The 21077-nt window shown below is 43.9% G+C and overlaps 1 protein-coding gene across 6 annotated transcripts; it reads left to right on the top strand.

Annotated features, from left to right (window-relative positions):
- The first annotated feature begins 14807 nt into the window (after positions 1 to 14807).
- Positions 14808 to 21062, top strand: LOC111848041 (immunoglobulin superfamily member 1-like). Of its 6 annotated transcripts, none has more exons than XM_023819741.2 (12): positions 14808 to 14868; positions 14994 to 15029; positions 15237 to 15539; positions 15795 to 16118; positions 16462 to 16785; positions 17379 to 17471; positions 17605 to 17629; positions 17712 to 17770; positions 17857 to 17884; positions 18890 to 18945; positions 19237 to 19262; positions 20967 to 21062. In XM_023819741.2, the coding sequence occupies exons 1-12, from the start codon at positions 14844 to 14846 to the stop codon at positions 20979 to 20981; spliced, it is 1314 nt and encodes a 437-aa protein (XP_023675509.2). In that variant the 5' UTR covers positions 14808 to 14843; the 3' UTR covers positions 20982 to 21062. The 6 variants fall into 6 exon arrangements, with proteins under 6 accessions (XP_023675509.2, XP_023675508.2, XP_023675507.2 ...); XM_023819740.2 differs by having other exon boundaries at positions 20399 to 21049; XM_023819739.2 differs by having other exon boundaries at positions 18890 to 18969; positions 20399 to 21049.
- Positions 21063 to 21077: the final 15 nt, after the last annotated feature.

Below are 21077 nucleotides of genomic sequence, written 5' to 3'. Positions count from 1 at the left end.
ACCACGGAGCTCTTTAACCACCCTGGCCACCTCAGCCCCAGTGATGTGCAAGCCCCCCCCCAGCACCCTCTGGCTCTGTGCCCTCAGATGTCTCAAAGGCAGTGTGCGTAGATGTATCTGAGGCAGGGTTGAGGAGGTCCTCAAAGTATTCCTTCCACCTCCGGGTGATGTCCCCAGGTGAGGTCAACAGCACCCACCCCCCCCCCCCCACTATAAATAGTAGGAACCAGGAGCTGCTTCCCCCTCCTGATACTCCGGCCTTTTAAGTCACTTTCCATGGCCTCACTGAACTCCTCCCAAGCCCGGGTTTTTGCTTCTGCAACCGCCTGAGCTGTGTTCCGCCTGGCCCGCCGGTACCCGTCAGCTGCCTCCGGAGACCCCCGGGCTAATAATTCCCAGTAAGCCTCTGGTGTCCACCATCGGGTACGGGGGTTACCGCCACGACTGGCACCGACCACCCTGCAGCCACAGCTCCGTACGGCCGCTTCCACAATGGAGGTCCGGAACAGTGTCCATTCAGACTCAATGTCCCCAACCTCCCCTGGCATGCAGTTGGAATTCTGCCGGAGGCACGAGTTAAAGCTCTGGCGAACAGGAGCCTCTGCCAGACGTTCCCAGCAGACCCTCACTATGCGCTTGGGCCTACCAGGTCTGACCGGCTTCCTCCCCCGCCACCTGAGCCAACTCATCACCAGGTGGTGATCAGTTGACAGCTCTGCCCCTCTCTTTACCCGAGTGTCCAAGACGGAAGGCCGCAGATCAGATGATACGATTATGAAATCGATCATCGACCTGTAGCCCCGGGCATGTTCGTACCATGTCCACTTATGGACACCCTTATGCCCGAACATGGTGTTCGTTATGGACTAACCATGCATTGCACAGAAGTCCAATAACAGAACACCAATCGGATTCAGATCAGGGAGGCCGTTCCTCCCAATCACCCCCTTCCAGGTCACACTGTCATTGCCCACGTGAGTGTTGAAGTCCCCCAGCAAAACGATGGAATCCCCCCGCAGCACACGAAATAGCATATGCTAAGGGAATCCAAGAAGGCCGGGTACTCTGAACTGACATTCGGCGCATAAGCGCAGATGACAGTCAGAGACCTATCCCTGACCCGAAGGTGTAGGGAAACAGCCCTCTCGTTCACCGGGGTAAACTCCGTTGTTAATGCACCGAGCTGTGGGGCCACCAATAGCCCCAGCCCGGCATCGCTCACCCGCCGCAACTCCAGAATAAAAGAGCGTCCAGCCCCTCTCCAGGAGATTGGTTCCAGAACCCACACTATGCGTTGAGGTGAGCCCAACTATATCTAGTCGATACCTCTCAACCTCACGCACAAGCTCAGGCTCCTTCCCCACCAGAGAGGTGACATTCCATGTCCCGAAAGCCAGTTTCGTCAGCCGGGGATCGGACCGCCAGGGCCTCCCTTGGCTGCCACCCGATCCACAAAGCACCGAACCCCTGACATTCCCCCTGCGGGTGGTGGGCCCACCTGGGGACAGTCCCGCGTGCCTCTTTCGGGCTGTGCCCGGCCGGGCCCCACGGGCCAAGGCCCGGCCACCAGGTGCTCGCCAACGGGCCCCTCCCCCAGGCCTGGCTCCAGGGTGGGGCCCCGGTGACCCTAGTCCGGGCGAGGGAAACGGGACTTTGTTGTTATACTTTTTCATAGGGTTCTTTTTTGGATTGCTATTTGTCTGGCCCCTTCCCTGGGACCTTTTTGCCTTGGGTGACCCTACCAGGGGCTATTGCCCCCGACAACATAGCCCCCAGGGTCACTGAGGCACGCAAATCCCTCCACCACGATAAGGTGGCAGTCCAGGGGACTGTGATGGCTATTCCAAAACCTTCAGCTTGTGTCTCTTGAGGTAGTCCATGGTGGATTTCGAGGTATGTTTAGGGTCGTTGTCCTGTTGTAGAAGTCATCCTCTTTTCAGCTTCAGCTTTTTTACAGATGGTGTGATGTTTGCTTCCAGAATTTGCTGGTATTTAGTGGAATCCATTCTTCCCTCCACCCGTGCAATGTTTCCTGTGCCACTGGCTGCAACACAACCCCAAAGCATGATAGATCCACCCCCATGCTTAATAGTTGGCAAGGTGTTCTTTTCATGAAATGCTGCTCCTTTTTTTCTCCAAACATGCCGTTGCTGATTGTGGCCAAAGAGTTCTATTTTAACTTAATCAGTCCACAGCACTTGTTTCCAAAACGCATCAGGCTTCTGTATGTAGCCCATATAAAACAAACACACAGTCACAAATATTGAAATCTCCCCAAGGTGTCATATTTCTCCATTCCTGTGGGGGCGCTGTCTTGTGTGAGTTGGCGGGACTGTTTTGGGTTTGATGCGGGTGGAGAAAAAAAGTATAGAGAGTGTGGTCAGGGGTTACGGTGAGAGAAGAGAGAGTAGACACTTTTATATGTTAATAGTGATATTAATAGAAGCTGTTGGTGAATGGCGTTATCCACAGACCATTTTTTCCTGAAGGATTGCAGCTTATCTACAGGCTGAATTAAAAAATGACATTAGACGAGCTAAAAGGAATGTCGAAAGGAAGATCGCATTGGAGGCTAAGGATGACGTTAAAAGTTTCTTCCAGTATTTTAACTCTAAAAGAGCTCTAAAAGCTGAAATCACTAATCTGCAGGATAGTAAGGGTCTTATAATTGAAAACGACATTGACATAGTAAATGAGTTCAATGATAGTTTTGCACGGGTATTCACTGTTGAGGACACTAGTAACTTACCAGTTCTTATTACTAATCCAACATCGTCTATAACTAATATATATATAACTGAAGCTGATGTTTTGCAAAGCCTAGCTAAGCTCAAAATAAATAAATCACAGGGCCCTGATGGCATCTTACCTATAGTGTTAAAAGAGATGAGGGATATTATTTGCCAACCCTTAACATTACTGTTTCAAAAATCCTTATCTGAAGGTGTGGTACCTTCTGATTGGAAGCATGCCAACATAACGCCCATTTTCAAAAAAGGGGATAGAAGTAATTTGTCAAACTATAGGCCAATCAGTCTAACTTGTATAACTGGTAAAGTTATGGAGGCTATAATCAAAGAGAAAATGGTAGATTACCTGGACTCAAATAACATTTTGAGGGATAGCCAGCATGGATTTAGGAGAGGTAGATCCTGTTTAACAAATCTGTTGGAGTTTTTTGAGGAAGCTACTCAGGAAGTTGATGATAAGAAGGCCTATGATGTCATCTATTTAGATTTCCAAAAGGCTTTTGATGTTGTTCCCCACAAGAGGCTCTCACTTAAACTCAAAGCGACAGGTATTTTAGGAACTGTAGCGACTTGGATTGATAACTGGTTAACGGATAGGAAGCAGCGAGTAGTTATAAGAGGCTCGATGTCACAGTGGGCCTGCGTTCATAGTGGGGTACCGCAGGGTTCAATTTTAGGACCACTTTTGTTCCTTATTTACATAAATGATATAGACACCAATATATACAGTAAACTGGTGAAATTTGCAGATGACACCAAGGTGGGTGGTGTAGCAGATACTGAACTAGCGGCTCAGCAGCTACAGCGGGATCTTAATTTAATTAGTGACTGGGCCGATACCTGGCAGATGAAATTTAACATAGACAAATGTAAGGTACTCCATGTAGGGAGCAGAAATATAAAGTACAGGTATTTTATGGGACCTACTGAAATAAAGGTAGCTGATTATGAGAAAGACCTTGGTGTGTATGTTGATGGTTCCATGTCTCATTCTCGCCAGTGCGGGGAAGCAATAAAAAAGGCCAATAGGATGTTGGGGTATATCTCCAGGTGTGTGGAGTTTAAGTCAAGGGAGGTAATGCTAAGATTATACAATTCCTTGGTGAGACCTCACCTAGAATATTGTGTACAGGTTTGGTCACCATATCTTAAAAAGGACATAGCGGCCTTAGAAAAGGTGCAGCGTAGGGCCACAAGAATGATTCCTGGTCTTAGAGGAATGTCATACGAGGAAAGGTTATTTGAGCTAAATCTGTTCAGCCTCAAGCAAAGGAGACTGAGGGGGGACATGATCCAGGTCTATAAGATTCTAACAGGTTTGGATGCTGTTCAACCGAATAGTTACTTCAGCATTAGTTCAAATACAAGAACTCGTGGCCATAGGTGGAAATTAGCGGGAGAACATTTCAAACTGGATTTAAGGAAGCACTTCTTTACACAGCGTGTAGTCAGAGTATGGAATAGTCTTCCTGATAACGTAGTGCAAGCTGAATCCTTGGGTTCCTTTAAATCAGAGCTAGATAAGATTTTAACAACTCTGAGCTATTAGTTAAGTTCTCCCCAAGCGAGCTCGATGGGCCGAATGGCCTCCTCTCGTTTGTATATTTCTTATGTTCTTATGTTATGTTCTTATGAACTTCTGTTTCTTTTGAATTTACTTGAGCGAATCTCCGGTGAGTAGCTAATATGCTAAAGCTGCATTATGTTTTTTTATGCCTAAAACCAATCGGAGGTGTTTGATATGTAACTGTTAGTCTCTATTTTGATCGAGTTGTTGTTTTATTGTTGTGAGATCGTTCATTGCGCTTGAGAATTTTGATTCGTGCGTGTTATGTTAATACGAGGGTAAAATGGCTTATGTCTATTCAGCTACGAAGTAACTCTATCGAGCTAATGTTTTAAGGCTTAGAGCCAAATGAAAGATGTTAAATGTGAACGCCTTTTCTTTTGAATGTGGTGCTAATAAGATGAGACCGTTTCTTAGTTAAGACATTTAATCTATTTTATATATGGATACATTACTTTTGCACGGGTTAATTATAACAGACTTTGTTTTTGTCAAACCAGGTTTAGTTTGAATGATGTTGTTGAATTGAGCCCAGTCTAATAATCTTGTTAATAAGGGAAATAAGCTTGTTTATAGATGTGTATGTAAGATGAAGCTATTGTGCAGCACTAATGGGATGTTGTTGTGTGCAGATTGGTTTTTTTGTTAATATATATTTTCTGAGACAACTGGGAGCAACCTAACGGCGAGCCAGCGATCCTGAACATCTAAGTGCATCCATCGACTGTGGCCAGTCATATCAACCTGCTTGAGCCGGTGGACTGGACTCAACACTTTGGGCACAACTAAGCTCCTGAGCAAGAGTTTTATTTATATATATATATATATATATATCTATATATATATATATATATAAATAAAACTCTTATCTCTTAGCTATATTAAAAGCTTATCTTTTCTTCTTTTTTTTTCTTCCATTCCAAGGTCTAAGACTGGGGAAAAAAAAGTACACCAGCCCTCTGCACTGATCTTTAGGAGAAAAGGACTTTTACTCCTTAATTATAATTTTTTTTCCCCTGATAATTTTGTGCCATGTTTATTGGTCCACACTTCTTATGCCTTGTTAAATAAATTATTTTTTCCTACTAAGAGAGAGAGGAATTGAGGTCATAGCCAATTCACTCCTAATAGCCGAACCTAGTTCACAGGATTGTGGAAAAAAAATTGCAAACACTGATGTCCTAAGTTGATTAGGTAACCCCAATCCAATCTGGATCTTGGGATTGAGAGTAGCTTACATGTAGATGTTCTGTTGCATACTTATGACGTTGGATTTTATGATGGGGACGCAGATAAGGTTTTCTTCTGCTGATTCTTTCATGAAGGTCTTGTGGAATGGTGCACCACCACTCCTGAGTCTGCTAAATGTTCCTGCAGTTTTTTTGCAGTCAAATGGAGGTTTTGATTTGTCTTTCTGACCAGCATATGAGCAGTTCTCTCCAAGAGTTGTCTTGGTCTTCCAGATCTCATCTTGACCTCCACAGTTCCCCTGAACTGCCATCTCTTAATTACACTTCTCAATGTGGAAACTGCAAGCTGGCAACGCTTTGCTATCTTCTTGTAGCCTTCTCCTCCATTGTGGGCATCAATAACTTTCATTTTCAGAGTCTTACACAGCAACTTAGAGGAACCCATGGTTGTTGAGTGTCCACAAGTGTGTGCCCAAGGTTTGAAGAGTCAGTGAATTTGTAAAGCTGTATGTATGTTGTGTGACAATACAACTGTGTTTCAAATAAATCTGTTTTTGCCTTATTATTATTAGTAGTAGTAATTGTAGTTGTAGTAGTATTATTATTATTACATTGTTTATAAGAAATGCTAAAAGGTTTCCATTGTCAAGGTATTGGTTTGGTTATCTATTTGATACTTGGCTACGGTTTATTATTACCAATGTTTCCACTGCATCTCTTGTTTTATGTTGTGCTGTGCTCAGAATAGGACGCGTAGCTTTTGTGCAGAAAAACAGCCGCTTGCACAGGTCTACATTTGCAATAGCTTTTTAACCACTTCAAAACACAGTACAGGGTTAATACACAAAACTGCCTACACTGCTCTGTATAGTGTACCAGTATATATTTTTGGATAGAACGGGGGTGAGGGGTGGTTTCATATGCAACGATACCTACATCAGAGGAAACTAAGTTAAACAATGGGGTGGGGGAAGAAGTGTGCACAGGCAGACTGACAAGAAAAAGCAGCCCAGGAATTTTCAGGAGGAGAGGTTCCCTTGGCTATTTTGGCACCAACCTGGGATCAACCATTTGGCCACCAATTAAATGTATTATCCGAGGTTGGGGAAGAAAGAGCAGCTCTCACAAGACGGATCCAGCAGGGAAATTCGTGAGCTTCATGATGGCCAGTCCATGCCTGGGGGTGTGTCACCCTCATTTCACAGTAAATGAAATGCAGAAAAACCGAGACAGGATAAATGTGCAAAATGAGAAGCCAGAACATTATAAAAATGAAGGCAAAATAAACAATATAAACAACACATGTCATGCTCTCATAACACTGCTGAATTTGGCTGGCGAATCTACAGTACTTCTGCCAGCCAAAACATGTTTACAAAACATGTAAACAATTTCAGAACTATGTTGTGTGTTTTGTATCTTATTTTATTTATTGAATTGGATTACCTTACCCTCCTTTTTGAAAATGCACTTAGCACTGTTTTGTTTTGACTTTCATCTGTAGATGGAGCCCCCCCTCCCGTGCAGCGCAGCACAGAACAACGATATGAACTAAGAAGGACTTACCTGAAAAGGGTTACATTCCTAAGAACAACCCAAACCATTAGACTCCTATTAGCTTGCTAGCCTCAAGTAGCTTATAATGCTGTTTCTCACCTGGTGGGTCACGACCAAAAAATGGGTCTCGGAACCATTTTCATTGGGTCGTGGATTGCATGGTAATAATAATAATAATAATAATAATAATAATAATAAATTAAATTCTGAAATGTAATAATACTTTGACCATTTTTGTTCTTTAACTGCATGAACACATTGTACTACTGCTACGGCACTATTTACTATTACTGTAAATATATATTTTTTTTTATTTGCTTTTTAAAGGACCATGGTCAAATGGTCAAATGTGGATCCTAAAGCTAAACCAATTGAGAAGCAATGGCTTAAACTTTAACAAACCCATGTAGACATGGGTGCAGCGCATACCAAAACCGCCATATAAGATGCTGAGGAACAGAGCAGAGCAAGACCTCAGAACTGACCTGCATTTAATGTATGCATGTAGAGTGTGGGAACAAAGACGTACTGAATTTAAGGAAATAAATCATATTATTACAACAACTTACATGGATGTCTCTAAATATTTGCTGGTCATTCCACCTTCAGCCCTATCTGTCATATAGTCCATCTCTATCATATGTGTTCAGTCCCCATTTGGCCAGCAGGTGTTGCTGGCCATCCCGCTCCCTCTTCTCATAGCTCAGTGGGTTGACTATGTGGCTCAGAGATTGTTAAGCCTTTGGTTGTGACTTAATCTGTTACTAGTATTTATTGGTTTTCTGTTTATCCCATGTTCATTATGTTCTATTTTGGTTTCCGGGTCTTAGGTTTGCCCTGTATGTGTCTAGTCACTTCTGGTCTTGTTTTTATTTTGGTTCTATGTTACTTATTCTTAGTAATTCCCAGTGTATGATTAATGCTTCTTAGTTTCAGTGTTTGTAGAGTTCCTAGTCCTGTGTTCATTAATGTAAGTTCCTACCTGTTGCATATTTTACCAGTGTTGGGCAGGGTCATGGGGTCCAGCAGCTGTGAGGCATCCATTAGTGAAGAAAGATTTACTGATCTTGACTTTGCTGACGATGCTGCGATCTTAGCGGAGTCAATGGAGGCTCTGATCAGGGCTCTCAAGAGACTTTGGGAGGAGTCTGAGTGTCTGGGATTGTGGGTGTCCTGGATAAAGACCTAGATCCAGGCATTTAATGACTTCTTGGCCACAACCATCAGTAGTGTGTCTGGCTGTGGGGAGAATTTCGACCATGTCAAGAGATTTACCTACATTGGCAGCGACATTCATGTTTCTGACGACTCTTCCTATGAAGTCAGCAGGATTGGAAGAGCATGGGGGGTCATGTGGTTGCTGAAAAAGGAGTGTGTCATTCCCGATATTTTTGCAAGAGGACAAAGGTCCAAGTCCTGGTAATCCCTGTCTTGCTATATGGCTGTGAGACATGGACACTATCTAGTGACCTGAGACGAAGGTTGAACTCCTTCGGTACTGTGTCTCTTCGGAGAATCCTTGGGTACCACTGGTTTGACTTTGTCTCGAATGAGGCACATTACCTGCATTGTGAGGGAGCGTCAGTTATGGCACTACGGCCATGTTGCGCATTTCCCTGAGGGTGATCCGGCTTGCAGGATCCTCATTGCTGAGGACCCAAGCAGCTGGACCAGGCCAAGGGGACGCCCACGTGACACCTGGCTGCGGCAGATGGATGGCCATTTTCAGAGGGTGGGACTGGACCGTGTATCTGCCTGGGGGATTGCTGGCCGGGATCCCGAGGAGTTTAATAATAATAATAATTTCTACTTTATTGATCCCCATAGGGAAATTGTCTTTACGCCTCCCTCAACTAGCTTTTTGTAGAGTAAGCTGTCCACGAAGGGCTGCCACCCACTGCGGCGCCCAAGGAGCTGGGGGTTAAGGGCCTTGCTCAAGGCAGCGCAGACGTGCTAAGGCTGGGTTTGAACCAGACCTTCTGATTACAGGCACACAGGCTTAGCCCACTGAGCCACACGCTGCCCCACTGTGAGTTTTGCTGTGTGGTGGGAGTGGCAACACGCTGCACCAGTGCATGCTCCCCAACCTGACCTGACTTGACCTGTGGTACCACACCAATTACACAATCAAGTGCCAATCATAGAAAAAAAGAGTGAAGAAGCAAATAAGTGCAAATGTGTGCTCAACCAGCATACTTGATCTGTTTTCATGTTTACAACAGACCTCAATCTATCATTCTACGTTCTAGACAATGTATTGAACTAAATAGGTGAAACTGTATCAAGGAAATATTTCATTGGGTAAGCAGTAATTCATTGCACATGAATTAAAAATGGTTTGACCATCTCTGCAAACTAGCTGTAACAACCAGGTTTTTATCTGATCTGCCAGCTGTTATATACACTCACCTAAAGGATTATTAGGAACACCTGTTGAATTTCTCATTAATGCAATTATCTAATCAACCAATCACATGGCAGTTGCTTCAATGCATTTAGGGGTGTGGTCCTGGTCAAGACAATCTCCTGAACTCCAAACTGAATGTCAGAATGGAAAAGAAAGGTGATTTAAGCAATTTTGAGCGTGGCATGGTTGTTGGTGCCAGACGGGCCGGTCTGAGTATTTCACAATCTGCTCAGTTACTGGGATTTTCACGCACAATCATTTCTAGGGTTTACAAAGAATGGTGTGCAAAGGGAAAAACATCCAGTATGCGGCAGTCCTGTGGGCGAAAATGCCTTGTTGATGCTAGAGGTCAGAGGAGAATGGGCCGACTGATTCAAGCTGATAGAAGAGCAACTTTGACTGAAATAACCACTCGTTACAACCGAGGTATGCAGCAAAGCATTTGTGAAGCCACAACACGCACAACCTTGAGGCAGATGGGCTACAACAGCAGAAGACCCCACCGGGTACCACTCATCTCCACTACAAATAGGAAAAAGAGGCTACAATTTGCACGAGCTCACCAAAATTGGACAGTTGAAGACTGGAAAAATGTTGCCTGGTCTGATGAGTCTCGATTTCTGTTGAGACATTCAAATGGTAGAGTCAGAATTTGGCGTAAACAGAATGAGAACATGGATCCATCATGCCTTGTTACCACTGTGCAGGCTGGTGGTGGTGGTGTAATGGTGTGGGGGATGTTTTCTTGGCACACTTTAGGCCCCTTAGTGCCAATTGGGCATCGTTTAAATGCCACGGCCTACCTGAGCATTGTTTCTGACCATGTCCATCCCTTTATGACCACCATGTACCCATCCTCTGATGGCTACTTCCAGCAGGATAATGCACCATGTCACAAAGCTCGAATCATTTCAAATTGGTTTCTTGAACATGACAATGAGTTCACTGTACTAAAATGGCCCCCACAGTCACCAGATCTCAACCCAATAGAACATCTTTGGGATGTGGTGGAACGGGAGCTTCGTGTTCTGAAGGCGAAAGGGGGTCAAACACCGTATTAGTATGGTGTTCCTAATAATCCTTTAGGTGAGTGTATACAAGTACCTTGCACATGTGGTAAGGCGTTCTCATACATTTCACCATGTCCAGGTTGTTCACCAGCTCAGTGTCAGTATTTTAGATCCACTCCTGCTTTACAGCCAATTTAAAGAATCTGAAATTATAAAACATACCAGACTAAAGATGTAGATGACACATACCACAAAAGCAGACTACACAACCATTAAGAGAATATTATATTTTTTATGAGTATTGCAATTTAACTGGAGAGATTGATGTTCACACTTCCTGTCAATTCCTCACTATAGCTGTTTATTAACACCAGAGAGGGATGTCATCCAGGAGTCATGGGCCAGGAATGGACTGAACTAGGCTCATGGCTGCCTATTGAATAGGTATTATATAGAAGGAAACCCTGCAAAGCATTAGGATCTCGTTTTCAGGGCAGACTCATACATTCAATACAACATTTTTTTTTTTTGCAAAGGGTAGGTGAAAAGATAAGCAGTGTTGTGGTTTGTTGGTAATGTGCACATAGATGACAAGCTTGCTTTTGAGATCAGGTGACCCAGTTGCAGTGAGTGGAGGGGCATCATTAATGTGCTCTCACTCCTCCTATGCCCTCCTGTGTAATTGTGATATGGGGGGGTGCTGTGTACCAGAAACACCGGAAAACTTTCTAACACAAACCCTAGCTTCAGATGGCCAACCCTAATAACACTTAGGTTGACACAACAGGCCTTTGGAAAATATAAAATATGCTATTAAATCGAGCCAGACTGTGGGTTCCCACTTGCCTCTCCCTCCTACTTATGCTGCCATAGCCATATCTGCCGGAGCTTGCACATTGCACTTCATATTGCACTCACCTAACTGTTAGCACTGCCTTTAGTCTCCCTTACTTTGACTAATTGCACATTTTATTTCCCTTACTCCTCCTGCGTGGTGCTGCCTGGAGACCTCAATCTATCAAGATGTCCAGCACACCCTGCTACATGTGACGTCGCCACTACCCATGTCGTCCTTGCATCCAGCTCGCCATTCTGCCTGTCATCTTCCATGTATGACTCACTGGCTTACTTCTGGTTGCCTGGTGATTGAAAGGAGCGTCGGCACCGGCTTCTCATCTCCCCCCTGCTCCCCGGTTGTGTCTCAAATTTTATGATTTGGACAGTATGACTCGGCACTTAGCCATCTCTCCTACAGTATTTGACTCTCCCTGCCAGCCCCTGGAGGATGGGCTCCCCCTTTGAGTCTGGTCCCTCCCAAGGTTTCTTCCTTCTAGGGAGTTTTTCCTTGCAACTGTCGCCTATGGCCTACTCACTGGGGGCTTTGGGTGGGGATGCTGTAAAGCGCTTTGAGACAATTTAATGTTGTGATAATGCGCTTGTCACGTTCAGGCAAATAGGCGAACCAGGAAGCAGGCGAGCTGAGCCAAACTTACGGGTAGAAGGGGGTTTATTGGCTGACGGACAGACAGGCACGGACATCTACGGACAATACAATGACAGATCTGGGGTACACTGACTTAGACACGGACTAAATACAAGAGACAGGCTAAGGGTAACGGATCACAGGTGAGAACAATCAGGGAATCACACGAGGTAATGAGGTGGGCGTGGCACACATCGGGAGCGGACGGAGCGGGGCGTGACATAACCCCCCCCCAAAGGCGAGCACACCGGGCGCGCCCGAGAGGAGGCGACGGACGGGACGAGGGAACAGGACCTGAAACACAAAAGCAAGACATCAACGGGGCATCACTGAGCCGGAGGCGGGACCGAGGACCGGCACCGAGGATCCAGGGGGGGACCCGGCGGAGACCGCCGACCCCGAGGCACAGGACCCGCAGGCAGCCACCGAGCCACAGCCAGGGGCCGAACGGGCGAGCCAGGGGGCAGGGCGGGCGGGACCCGGGCCCGACGCCTGTGTCCCCTTCCCTTACGGGACACCGAAAGGCGGGGTCCCGTGGGGCGTCGGTCTTGTCGGGGCAAGGGCAAAGGAGTCATGAGGGAGGCCCCCGAGGGTGGAGGCTCAGGCAAGACAGGGGGCGTGGCCGCAGGCGGGGCAGCCAAAGCCGCAGGCAGGACGGGAGAGGCGGCCTCAGGCAGGGCCGCCATTACTTGGCCAACAGGGGGCGCCATGGGTGGGTGCCGCAGGCAGAGCGGTGTCCTCAGCTGCAGGCTGAGGTGAAGCCAGGACCTGGGGCAGGGCTGCAGCGTGCGCTACCACTTCCTGGCCAGTAGAGGGCGCCGCAGCGAGCGTCGCCATCACACGGCCAGCAGGGGGCGCAACCGCGGCCACCTCAGGCAGTTCAGGCGCCGGCAGGACAGGCGAGACAGGCAAGTCAGAAGGGAGCGCCTCAGCAAGCACCTCGGGCACCTCAGGCGTGCGGCCAGCAGGGGGCGCCGCCATCACGCGGCCAGCAGGGGGCGCCTCGGCCGCTGCAGGGACTGCAGGCAGGACAGGCGGTGCCGCGGGCAGAGCGGCGGCAGCAGCAGCCGGCGGTGCCGCGGGCAGAGCGGCGGCAGCAGCAGCCGGCGGTGCCGCGGGCAGAGCGGCGGCAGCAGCAGCCGGCGGTGCCGCGGGCAGAGCGGCGGCAGCAGCAGCAGGTCTAGCCGCTGGCAGAGCGGCGGCAGCAGCAGCAGGTGTAGCCGCTGGCAGGTCCGGAGCAGGCAGTGCGGCCGGTAGGTTCGGCACGGGCGGCAGGAGGGGCGCCGAGCGAGAAGGCGTTGTCCCTTTAAGGGCTCTTGAGACCCGGGGAATGCCGTCTCTTACGGCGCGAATTCCGCCGTGCCCCAGACGCTCCGGCCGATAAAAGTAAGCTTCCATCGGAGGTGGCTTCTCCGGATGGGAGCTCGCCAGGCGGGTAGCGGCGGTGTCATCCCAGGTGGGGAGCAGAGAGCAGGCTCCTAGGTAGAGCGTTGGGGCGGCTTCCGCCAGCTCTCTGCTCCGCTTCTCCCGGCTGCTCGTTACGCGCTGGCTCAGGCGGCGAAGGCATTTCCGTGCCCTCGTCAGCGGGTATTCCTGCCCGGCTGGGCGTTCCCTACCGAGCAGGTCCGTGCCCTTGTTAGCCAGCTCCAGGGCTGTCGGGTCTTCCTGGACCTCGGGCTGGGATTGCCAATACACGAAGTCTTGCAGCAGACTGCTGCTTCGTGCTTTCGGGGAGATCTGTCATTCTGTCACGTTCAGGCAAATAGGCGAACCAGGAAGCAGGCGAGCTGAGCCAAACTTACGGGTAGAAGGGGGTTTATTAGCTGACGGACGGACAGGCACGGACATCTACGGACAATACAATGACAGATCTGGGGTACACTGACTTAGACACGGACTAAATACAAGAGACAGGCTAAGGGTAACGAATCACAAGTGAGAACAATCAGGGAATTACACAAGGTAATGAGGTGGGCGTGGCGGACGGAGCGGGGCGTTACAGCGCTATACAAAAATATTTTTTTAACCATAATTTGGGGTCTAGGGTGATGCAATAGGCTGTTGGAAAGTATGAAAAATGCTATTAAATCAAGCTAAACTGTGGTTTCCTGTTATATGGGGGCCCTGAACTATCATAAAATAAAGTTCTGATGTCTGAAAACCCGTAACCCTAGCTTCAATCAGCTAACCCTAATTCAAGACTTAGGGTGAAATAACAGGCTGTTGGAAAGTATGAAATATACTATTAAATTGAGCTAAACTATGGTTTCCCATGGCAAGGGTGCACTGAGTGTGAGCCAACCACCTCCAAGGTAAAATGCAGGGATTAGACTCAGTGCTATTTGGCCGGCAAACATAACTGGAACGGAACCAGATCCAAAGGCAAAAGGCGAAACCCAGGCAACAAGGCGAAACCAGAACAAACAATCTGGTTTAAGTACAAAGGTTTGCGAAATGTGACTAACTTGCTACGATATCCAATAATGAACTTGCTTTTCTGGCTTGCTTATGAAGTCTCCCCATTCAATTAACTAGGAACACTTCCATGTAGTTCAGCAATTGGTGAGCTAAATGCTCTTTCACAACAAGCACATCTTTATGTCCTCCAGTTATCTCTTACTGTATGGTGTGCAACATAATCTTATATAAAAAATAACTGAAATGAATTTGAATCTTAAAATCTGATAAAACTACTACAGGAGCTGTTCTGGTTTCTGTGTCTGACCTTTCTACTCAGAAACATACTGTAGTCACAGTTTTACCATAGGCAGTTGTGATGCTATTTTAAACTAGCTAAATGCTTCAGTAACGCCTGCCCTAAAACTCACAAGAGTGCTGCCTAAAACCTCTCAAGCTCAGCCAAGCCTCTAGACACAGAAATGTCCGTCGTCCTGCTCTTAGCTTGTAAGTAGCTTCTACAACAACTATTTTAATATTGTATTTCATTGTGAAGATATGAAGTTCTCATATTTATTACTTTTTTTGCTGCAAATTGTATAGAACCTTAATATATATTCATTTATTTGTAGATACACTAGCAAATATGATGCCAACCCATGCAATAGGTAATTACAAACTAATGTACACTTTTTACTATATTTTACTGTGAATGTATAATTTGCATGTTTTTACTTCCATGCATAAAACATTTTTTGAACTATAAATCAACCTTTAATAACAATTCCACAAATTGAGTTTCAATCATTTGTTCAGTTAATTAAAGCATAACCCATACCGATGCTGTTTTTTCTTTCATCTTGGCACTATTGTAGATGACATCCATCCTGCAAAGGTATTTATGAAGGAAATTTCAACAGTAGGAGGTGAAGTAGAAGTAATTTGCAGCACCTATGGATTTAGGAAAGACCCGTCAGAGTCGGTGTACATATACCTCTGCAAAAACGGAATCGGAGTAAGAAGACAATTGCACAATAATTTTTGTGAGAACAAAATTATTTTGAAAAATGTGACAAAACACGACACTGGCAACTACAGCTGTGTGTTTTCCAAGTCTATGTACAAACCAAGCGAAGTCCAGAGAAAAGGAGATAACTCTGTCTTTTTCCGGGTCATCGGTAAGAAACTGATCTTTTTCTCCTCTCTGCAGTACATTATATAATATTCAGCTATTGTTTTTTTTTTTTTTTTACGTGTTCCTGCATTAAATAGCCTTTATTCAATGTTGATTTCAATACCCTTGTATCCTTCGACATACTTATGGATGTAAAGATACCACGGCAAATACACACCTGAAATTCTAATTCTGATTCTAATTCTAATTCTAAATATGTTTGATGGTATATCATATGGGACTCTTCCTTTGGGTTTAGATGATTTCATCCCAGCAAACATTGCTGTGAGGGATGACTCAGTGAGGGAAGGTGATGATGTGGTTCTAAGGTGTACCCTTCAAGATGTGCAGATGCTGTACAGTAGCACGTCCTTTGCCTACCTCAGTAAAGATGGAGTTCCTGAACAATTACAAACATGGGACACAGAGAAGAATGAAGCCAAATTCACCATTAAGAGCATCACCAAAGAGAACAATGGCAACTACAGCTGTGTTCTTTTCAAGTCAGGGTTACTCACCAGCACATCAATGAAGTTGTATGGAAATAATACTGTATTACTCTCTGCTCGTGCCACTTTTAGTGGTAAGTACCTCTTAACTGACTTTAATATAATTCCATACATCTTAGAACTGAAACATACGAATGATACTGCTTTTATACATGAGTGTAGCAACATAGACTGTAAATGTTTAGACTTTTGAAATCAAAGAAGTGATTGTTTTCTCCTCACTGCAGTACAATATTCAGCTGTTTTTTTGATTAAGTATTCCTGCATTAAATAGCCTTTACTCAATGTTAATTTGCGGTGTTTTTTTCAATACCCTTTTATCCTTCGATATACTTATGGATGTATAGCTAGCACGGCAAATACACACCTGAAATATGTTTGATGGTATATCATACGGAACTCTTCCTTTGGGTTCAGATGATTTCATCCCAGCAAACATTGCTGTGAGGGATGACTCAGTGAGGGAAGGTGATGATGTGGTTCTAAGGTGTACCCTTCAAGATGTGCAGATGCTGTACAGTAGCACGTCCTTTGCCTACCTCAGTAAAGATGGAGTTCCCGTACAATTACAAACATGGAACACAGAGAAGAATGAAGCCAAATTCACCATTAAGAGCATCACCAAAGAGAACAATGGCAACTACAGTTGTGTTCTTTTCAAGTCAGGGTTACTCACCAGCATGGCAGTGAAGTTGTATGGAAATAATACTGTATTACTCTCTGCTCGTGCCACTTTTAGTGGTAAGTACTTCTTTACTGACTTTAATATAATACCACACATCTTAGAACTGAACCACACAAATATTGCATTTATACACTATCGTAGCAAGATAGACGGTGTAGTTTTACACTTCTTAAATCAAAGTTTCAGACTATTTCAAATTTCTAAATCAATAATGATTCTGCATTACCATTTCTAGAGAAAGCAGTCTACAGCTTTTACGAGGCAATCACACAACAACAGACAACTGTTAGCATTAAACTCCAGTATGATTAAAGGGGCTATTACACAACAACGGACAACTGTTAACATTAAGCTCCAGTATGATTAAAAAGACATGCCACATAAAGAAAAAAGGACAATATTTTAAATACTAATTTATAAATATTTCATTTTATTTAAAACATCATTATAAATAAGTATTAAAAGTTATAATATTTAGCTAAATCTCTCCTTGAAAACACAGTTTATTTTATTAATGGTAAAATTATTGACTTAATGTACAATGATAGTTGCTGCTCAGATAAGATATACATTAATAACATGCACACAACATACATCCCTGACACTGTCAGAGAGTTCAAAGTTTTTTATGAAAACATTTGTATTACAGAGTCCATTCTAGCAGTTGGACAGGTGGGGATCATTTTACTGCTGATTCTAGTCATAATGGTTGGAGTTTGGCGGTATAGAGTGACTAAGAAAGGTAAGTAAAGGTATCATAAAGTCTGTTGCTGTATTTTCTTTTGGTTCCCTGATCTTAGTTTAAATAATACATATGATGCTTTTCTTATTTTTTCTATTACGTAAAAGTATGCTTACATTGCTTTCTTTATCAGGGAAATCCAAAGGTGGCCCTGAAAGGTAAGTGGAAGGGCCTGACATTCCTATGTTTTCAGTTTGTTGTGCGACCACTGTTTTTCAAATAAATCTGGTTTTCTCCCAGGGAACAGGAGGAGGATAATAGGAATAGCACAGAAATTCATCACAGTGTACCTGATCCCGGTGAGTACTGGGCCTATTATGTGTATAGCTATAAATTTCAAATCTGCTTTTCTTCATCGTTTACCTTATCATTTGTTACATTTTAGAAGATGACACGTTTCAGGAGACAGGCAGGTGAGTCTTTATGTGCTATTTTGTCAGAACTCTGTAATAGTTGGCATTTGGCTGTGGCAACACAGCCAAAATGTTCAGTCAATAGGTCAAGAATGTATGACTTACAGACAACTCGTACTAACGAACAAACTGACTTAAAGTTTTTTTTATATTATAAACTTAAATGCAATAGTTTGTAATCACATGTACTACATTATGACACTTATGAAGACATTGGATGACTTCAGTAGTCCGTTGGCTGACATATGGTACAGTCAGCCCATCATATGTAATTACTTTTATTATTAGTGTATAATAATAATAATTTTAATTTTGTATTGTACTATTATTTTTCCAACTTAGCTACAAATTTTCCATCATGGTTGCATGTTCTCCCCGTGTCATTGTGGGGTGTCATCCAGATACTCCAATTTCCTAGCTTTCCTAACTTGATTTAGCAAATTGCCTGTAGGTGTGCATGTTTGAATGTGCCCTGCGATGGGATGGAACCCAATCCTGGGTTCTTCCCTGCCTTGTGCCTGTGGCTTCCAGGATAGGCCTCAGACCCCATGCAACCCTAAATAGAATAAGTGTTTACAAAAAATGGATGTATGGATGGATGGACCTGTAAAGGCAGACTTAGGGATCGGATCTCGTTTGTAACCTGGGGACCGCCTGTACACTTGTGTGTTGATTGTCAGTTACTACACTTGCAGTGCCTTGCATAAGTGTTCACTCCCCTTGAACTTTACCACATTTTGTCATGACGCATCCTCAAATTAATATGGATTTTATTAGCCTTTGTACCATTTGATTAAACTATTTCTTGTGTAAGAAATATTTGACCATAATGGGGGGTCCTATACATTAAAACACCATGAAATCAATTTTCATTCAAGGCTACATGACAAAATGTGGAAAAATCCCAGGGGGAGCGGGGGTGAATTCCTATGCAAAGTGCTATAAAGCAGGATCAAACATTCGCCTATATCCATGCCATTATTGTGTGTGTTTATCATTTACCAGCCATACATATGAATCTGCTGAATTCTCAGATGAGGATGAAACCAGCTTTTGTGATGGTGAGGCTGAAACTAATGTTTTCAGTAAATATAAGTATTTCCTTCACATAAATTTGCCCTTGTTCATATTTCATTGCTTTCTTCATTAGTTAATTGAAGGCAAGCTGACAGAAACGAGAAATAATAATAATAATGCATAATATTATAAATTAATATAATATTATAAATAATAATGTATAATATTCATAATTCAGTAATAATTAAAGATAACTGAATACAAAGAACAATAGAAATCCAAAACTTCCTGCTTTAGTATCAGTCCAATGTGCATTTGTTCATTTTAATTCACAGAAAACTGGGTTTACCATGAAGTAGAGGTGAGTGACTACATGACTATAGGCTGGAATCTGTCATTACATGGGGTGTCAGTCTCATCATCTAACCGAGAAAATATTTTTAGTTAGTGCTATACATAGATTAGATTCTTTTAATGAAAATACCTGGAAGGCTTATTTGAATTCTCTACATCATTTACAAGAAATGCTGAAATGTTTCCACTGCCAAGGCATTTGTACAGCTATTTGATAGTTGGCTACAGTGTATTATTACCACTGTTTCCATTGCATCTCTTGTTTTATGTTATGCTGTGCTCAGAATAGGACGCGTAGCTCAGGTGTGGAAAGACACCCACTTGCACAGGTTTACATTTGCATTACCTTTTTAACCACTTCAAAATAGTGTACAAGGTTAATATACAAAACAGCGTACACTGCTCTGTAGGGTGTAACAGTGTATTATTTTGGGTAGGATGGGGGTGGGTGGTTTCATATGCATGGTTAGGCAGCGATAAGTACATCACAGGAAACCCAAGTTGAAGAACAGGGGGGTAGTGGTGTGCAGGGGTGGACTGGCAACAAAAAGCGGGGGGGTCCCACTTGGTGTATTTTGCCGCCGACCAGCGATCACCAATGAAGTAGAGTATTATCCATTCAAGTAGAGTATTATCCAATGAAGTAGAGTATTATTCATTGAAGTAGAGTATTATCCAATGACGTAGGTATTATCTATTAATCATCTCCTGTGATTGACCTGGAAACATCGAAGGAAGGTTCGACACCCTTTGTATTCAGGCTCTGTAATGCCAGGGTTGGTGAAGAAAAAGCGACCCTCACAAGACAAGCTCAGTGAGAAAACTCCCAAACTTCCCGATGGCCAGTCCGCCCCTGGGTGCAGGATAATGTGACAAATGAGAAGCTAGAACATTATAAAAATTAAGGCAAAAATAAATAATTTAGGCAGCAAATGTCATGTTCTCATAACAATAGAATTTCCTGAATTTATCAGATTTCTGGAGTAATTCTGCCAGCCAAAAAATTTCTAAATATGTAAACAATTTCAGAATTATGTTCAGTGTGTTTTGTATTACATTGTATTTATTGAATTAACATTTTGGATTAATTTACCCTCCTTGATAAGGCATTTAGCAGTGTTTTGTTTTGTGTATCATCTGCAGACAGAGTTACCCACATACAGCAGAGTACAGAAGAACAATATAAACTAAGCAGGACTTGTGTGGAAAGGGTTACATTCCAAACAAACCCATGTACTCATGGGTGCAGCACATACTAAATCACATAAGATGCTGAGGAACAGAGCGGAGCAAGACCTCAGAACTGAGCTGCATTCTGTGTATTCCTATACAGTGTGGGAACAAAGACATGTATTGAAAATAAATCATTTTGTTGTTGGATGTCTGTAAATTATTTTACATATTAAATGTTTGCTTTGGGTAAGCTAGCCATCACAAATGATACGTTTTCCTATTGTATGGACATGACAAATCCAAATGCACAAATTCATTATTTCCAACCCCAGCCTCACTGTAGCTGTTTATTGACAAAAGAGGAGGGTTTAATCCAGGAGTCATGGGCCAGGAATGCACTGAACTGTGCTCATGGCTGCCTATTGTTAAGCTACTATCTGTAAGGAAATTCTGCAAAATATTAGGCTCCTTGTTTTCAGGGCAGACTCATACAGTACATTTAACAACAACATGTTTTTTTCTTTTTTCTTCTTTTTAGGAAAGCGTAGGCTAAAAAGTAAAGCAGTGTTGTGGTTTGTTGGTAAAGTGGAAATTGGCGACAGGCTTGCTGTTGAGGTCAGGTGACGAAGCTGCAGTGAGTGGGGGGGGG

This window comes from Paramormyrops kingsleyae, chromosome 11 (assembly GCF_048594095.1).
Source record: "Paramormyrops kingsleyae isolate MSU_618 chromosome 11, PKINGS_0.4, whole genome shotgun sequence".
In the NCBI taxonomy this organism is placed as follows: Eukaryota; Metazoa; Chordata; class Actinopteri; order Osteoglossiformes; family Mormyridae; genus Paramormyrops; species Paramormyrops kingsleyae.
The sequence above is the reverse complement of the archived record's forward strand: the minus strand, read 5'-3'. Positions and strand labels throughout refer to the sequence as shown.

Excerpts from the sequence above, each read along its gene's own strand:
- LOC111848041 (XM_023819735.2), top strand. The coding sequence starts at position 14,844 with ATGTCCGTCGTCCTGCTCTTAGCTT. Across the intron at positions 16,786-17,378 it reads TGCTCGTGCCACTTTTAGTG|AGTCCATTCTAGCAGTTGGA; the intron begins GTAAGTACTTCT and ends TTTGTATTACAG. Across the intron at positions 17,885-18,889 it reads ACGTTTCAGGAGACAGGCAG|CCATACATATGAATCTGCTG; the intron begins GTGAGTCTTTAT and ends ATCATTTACCAG.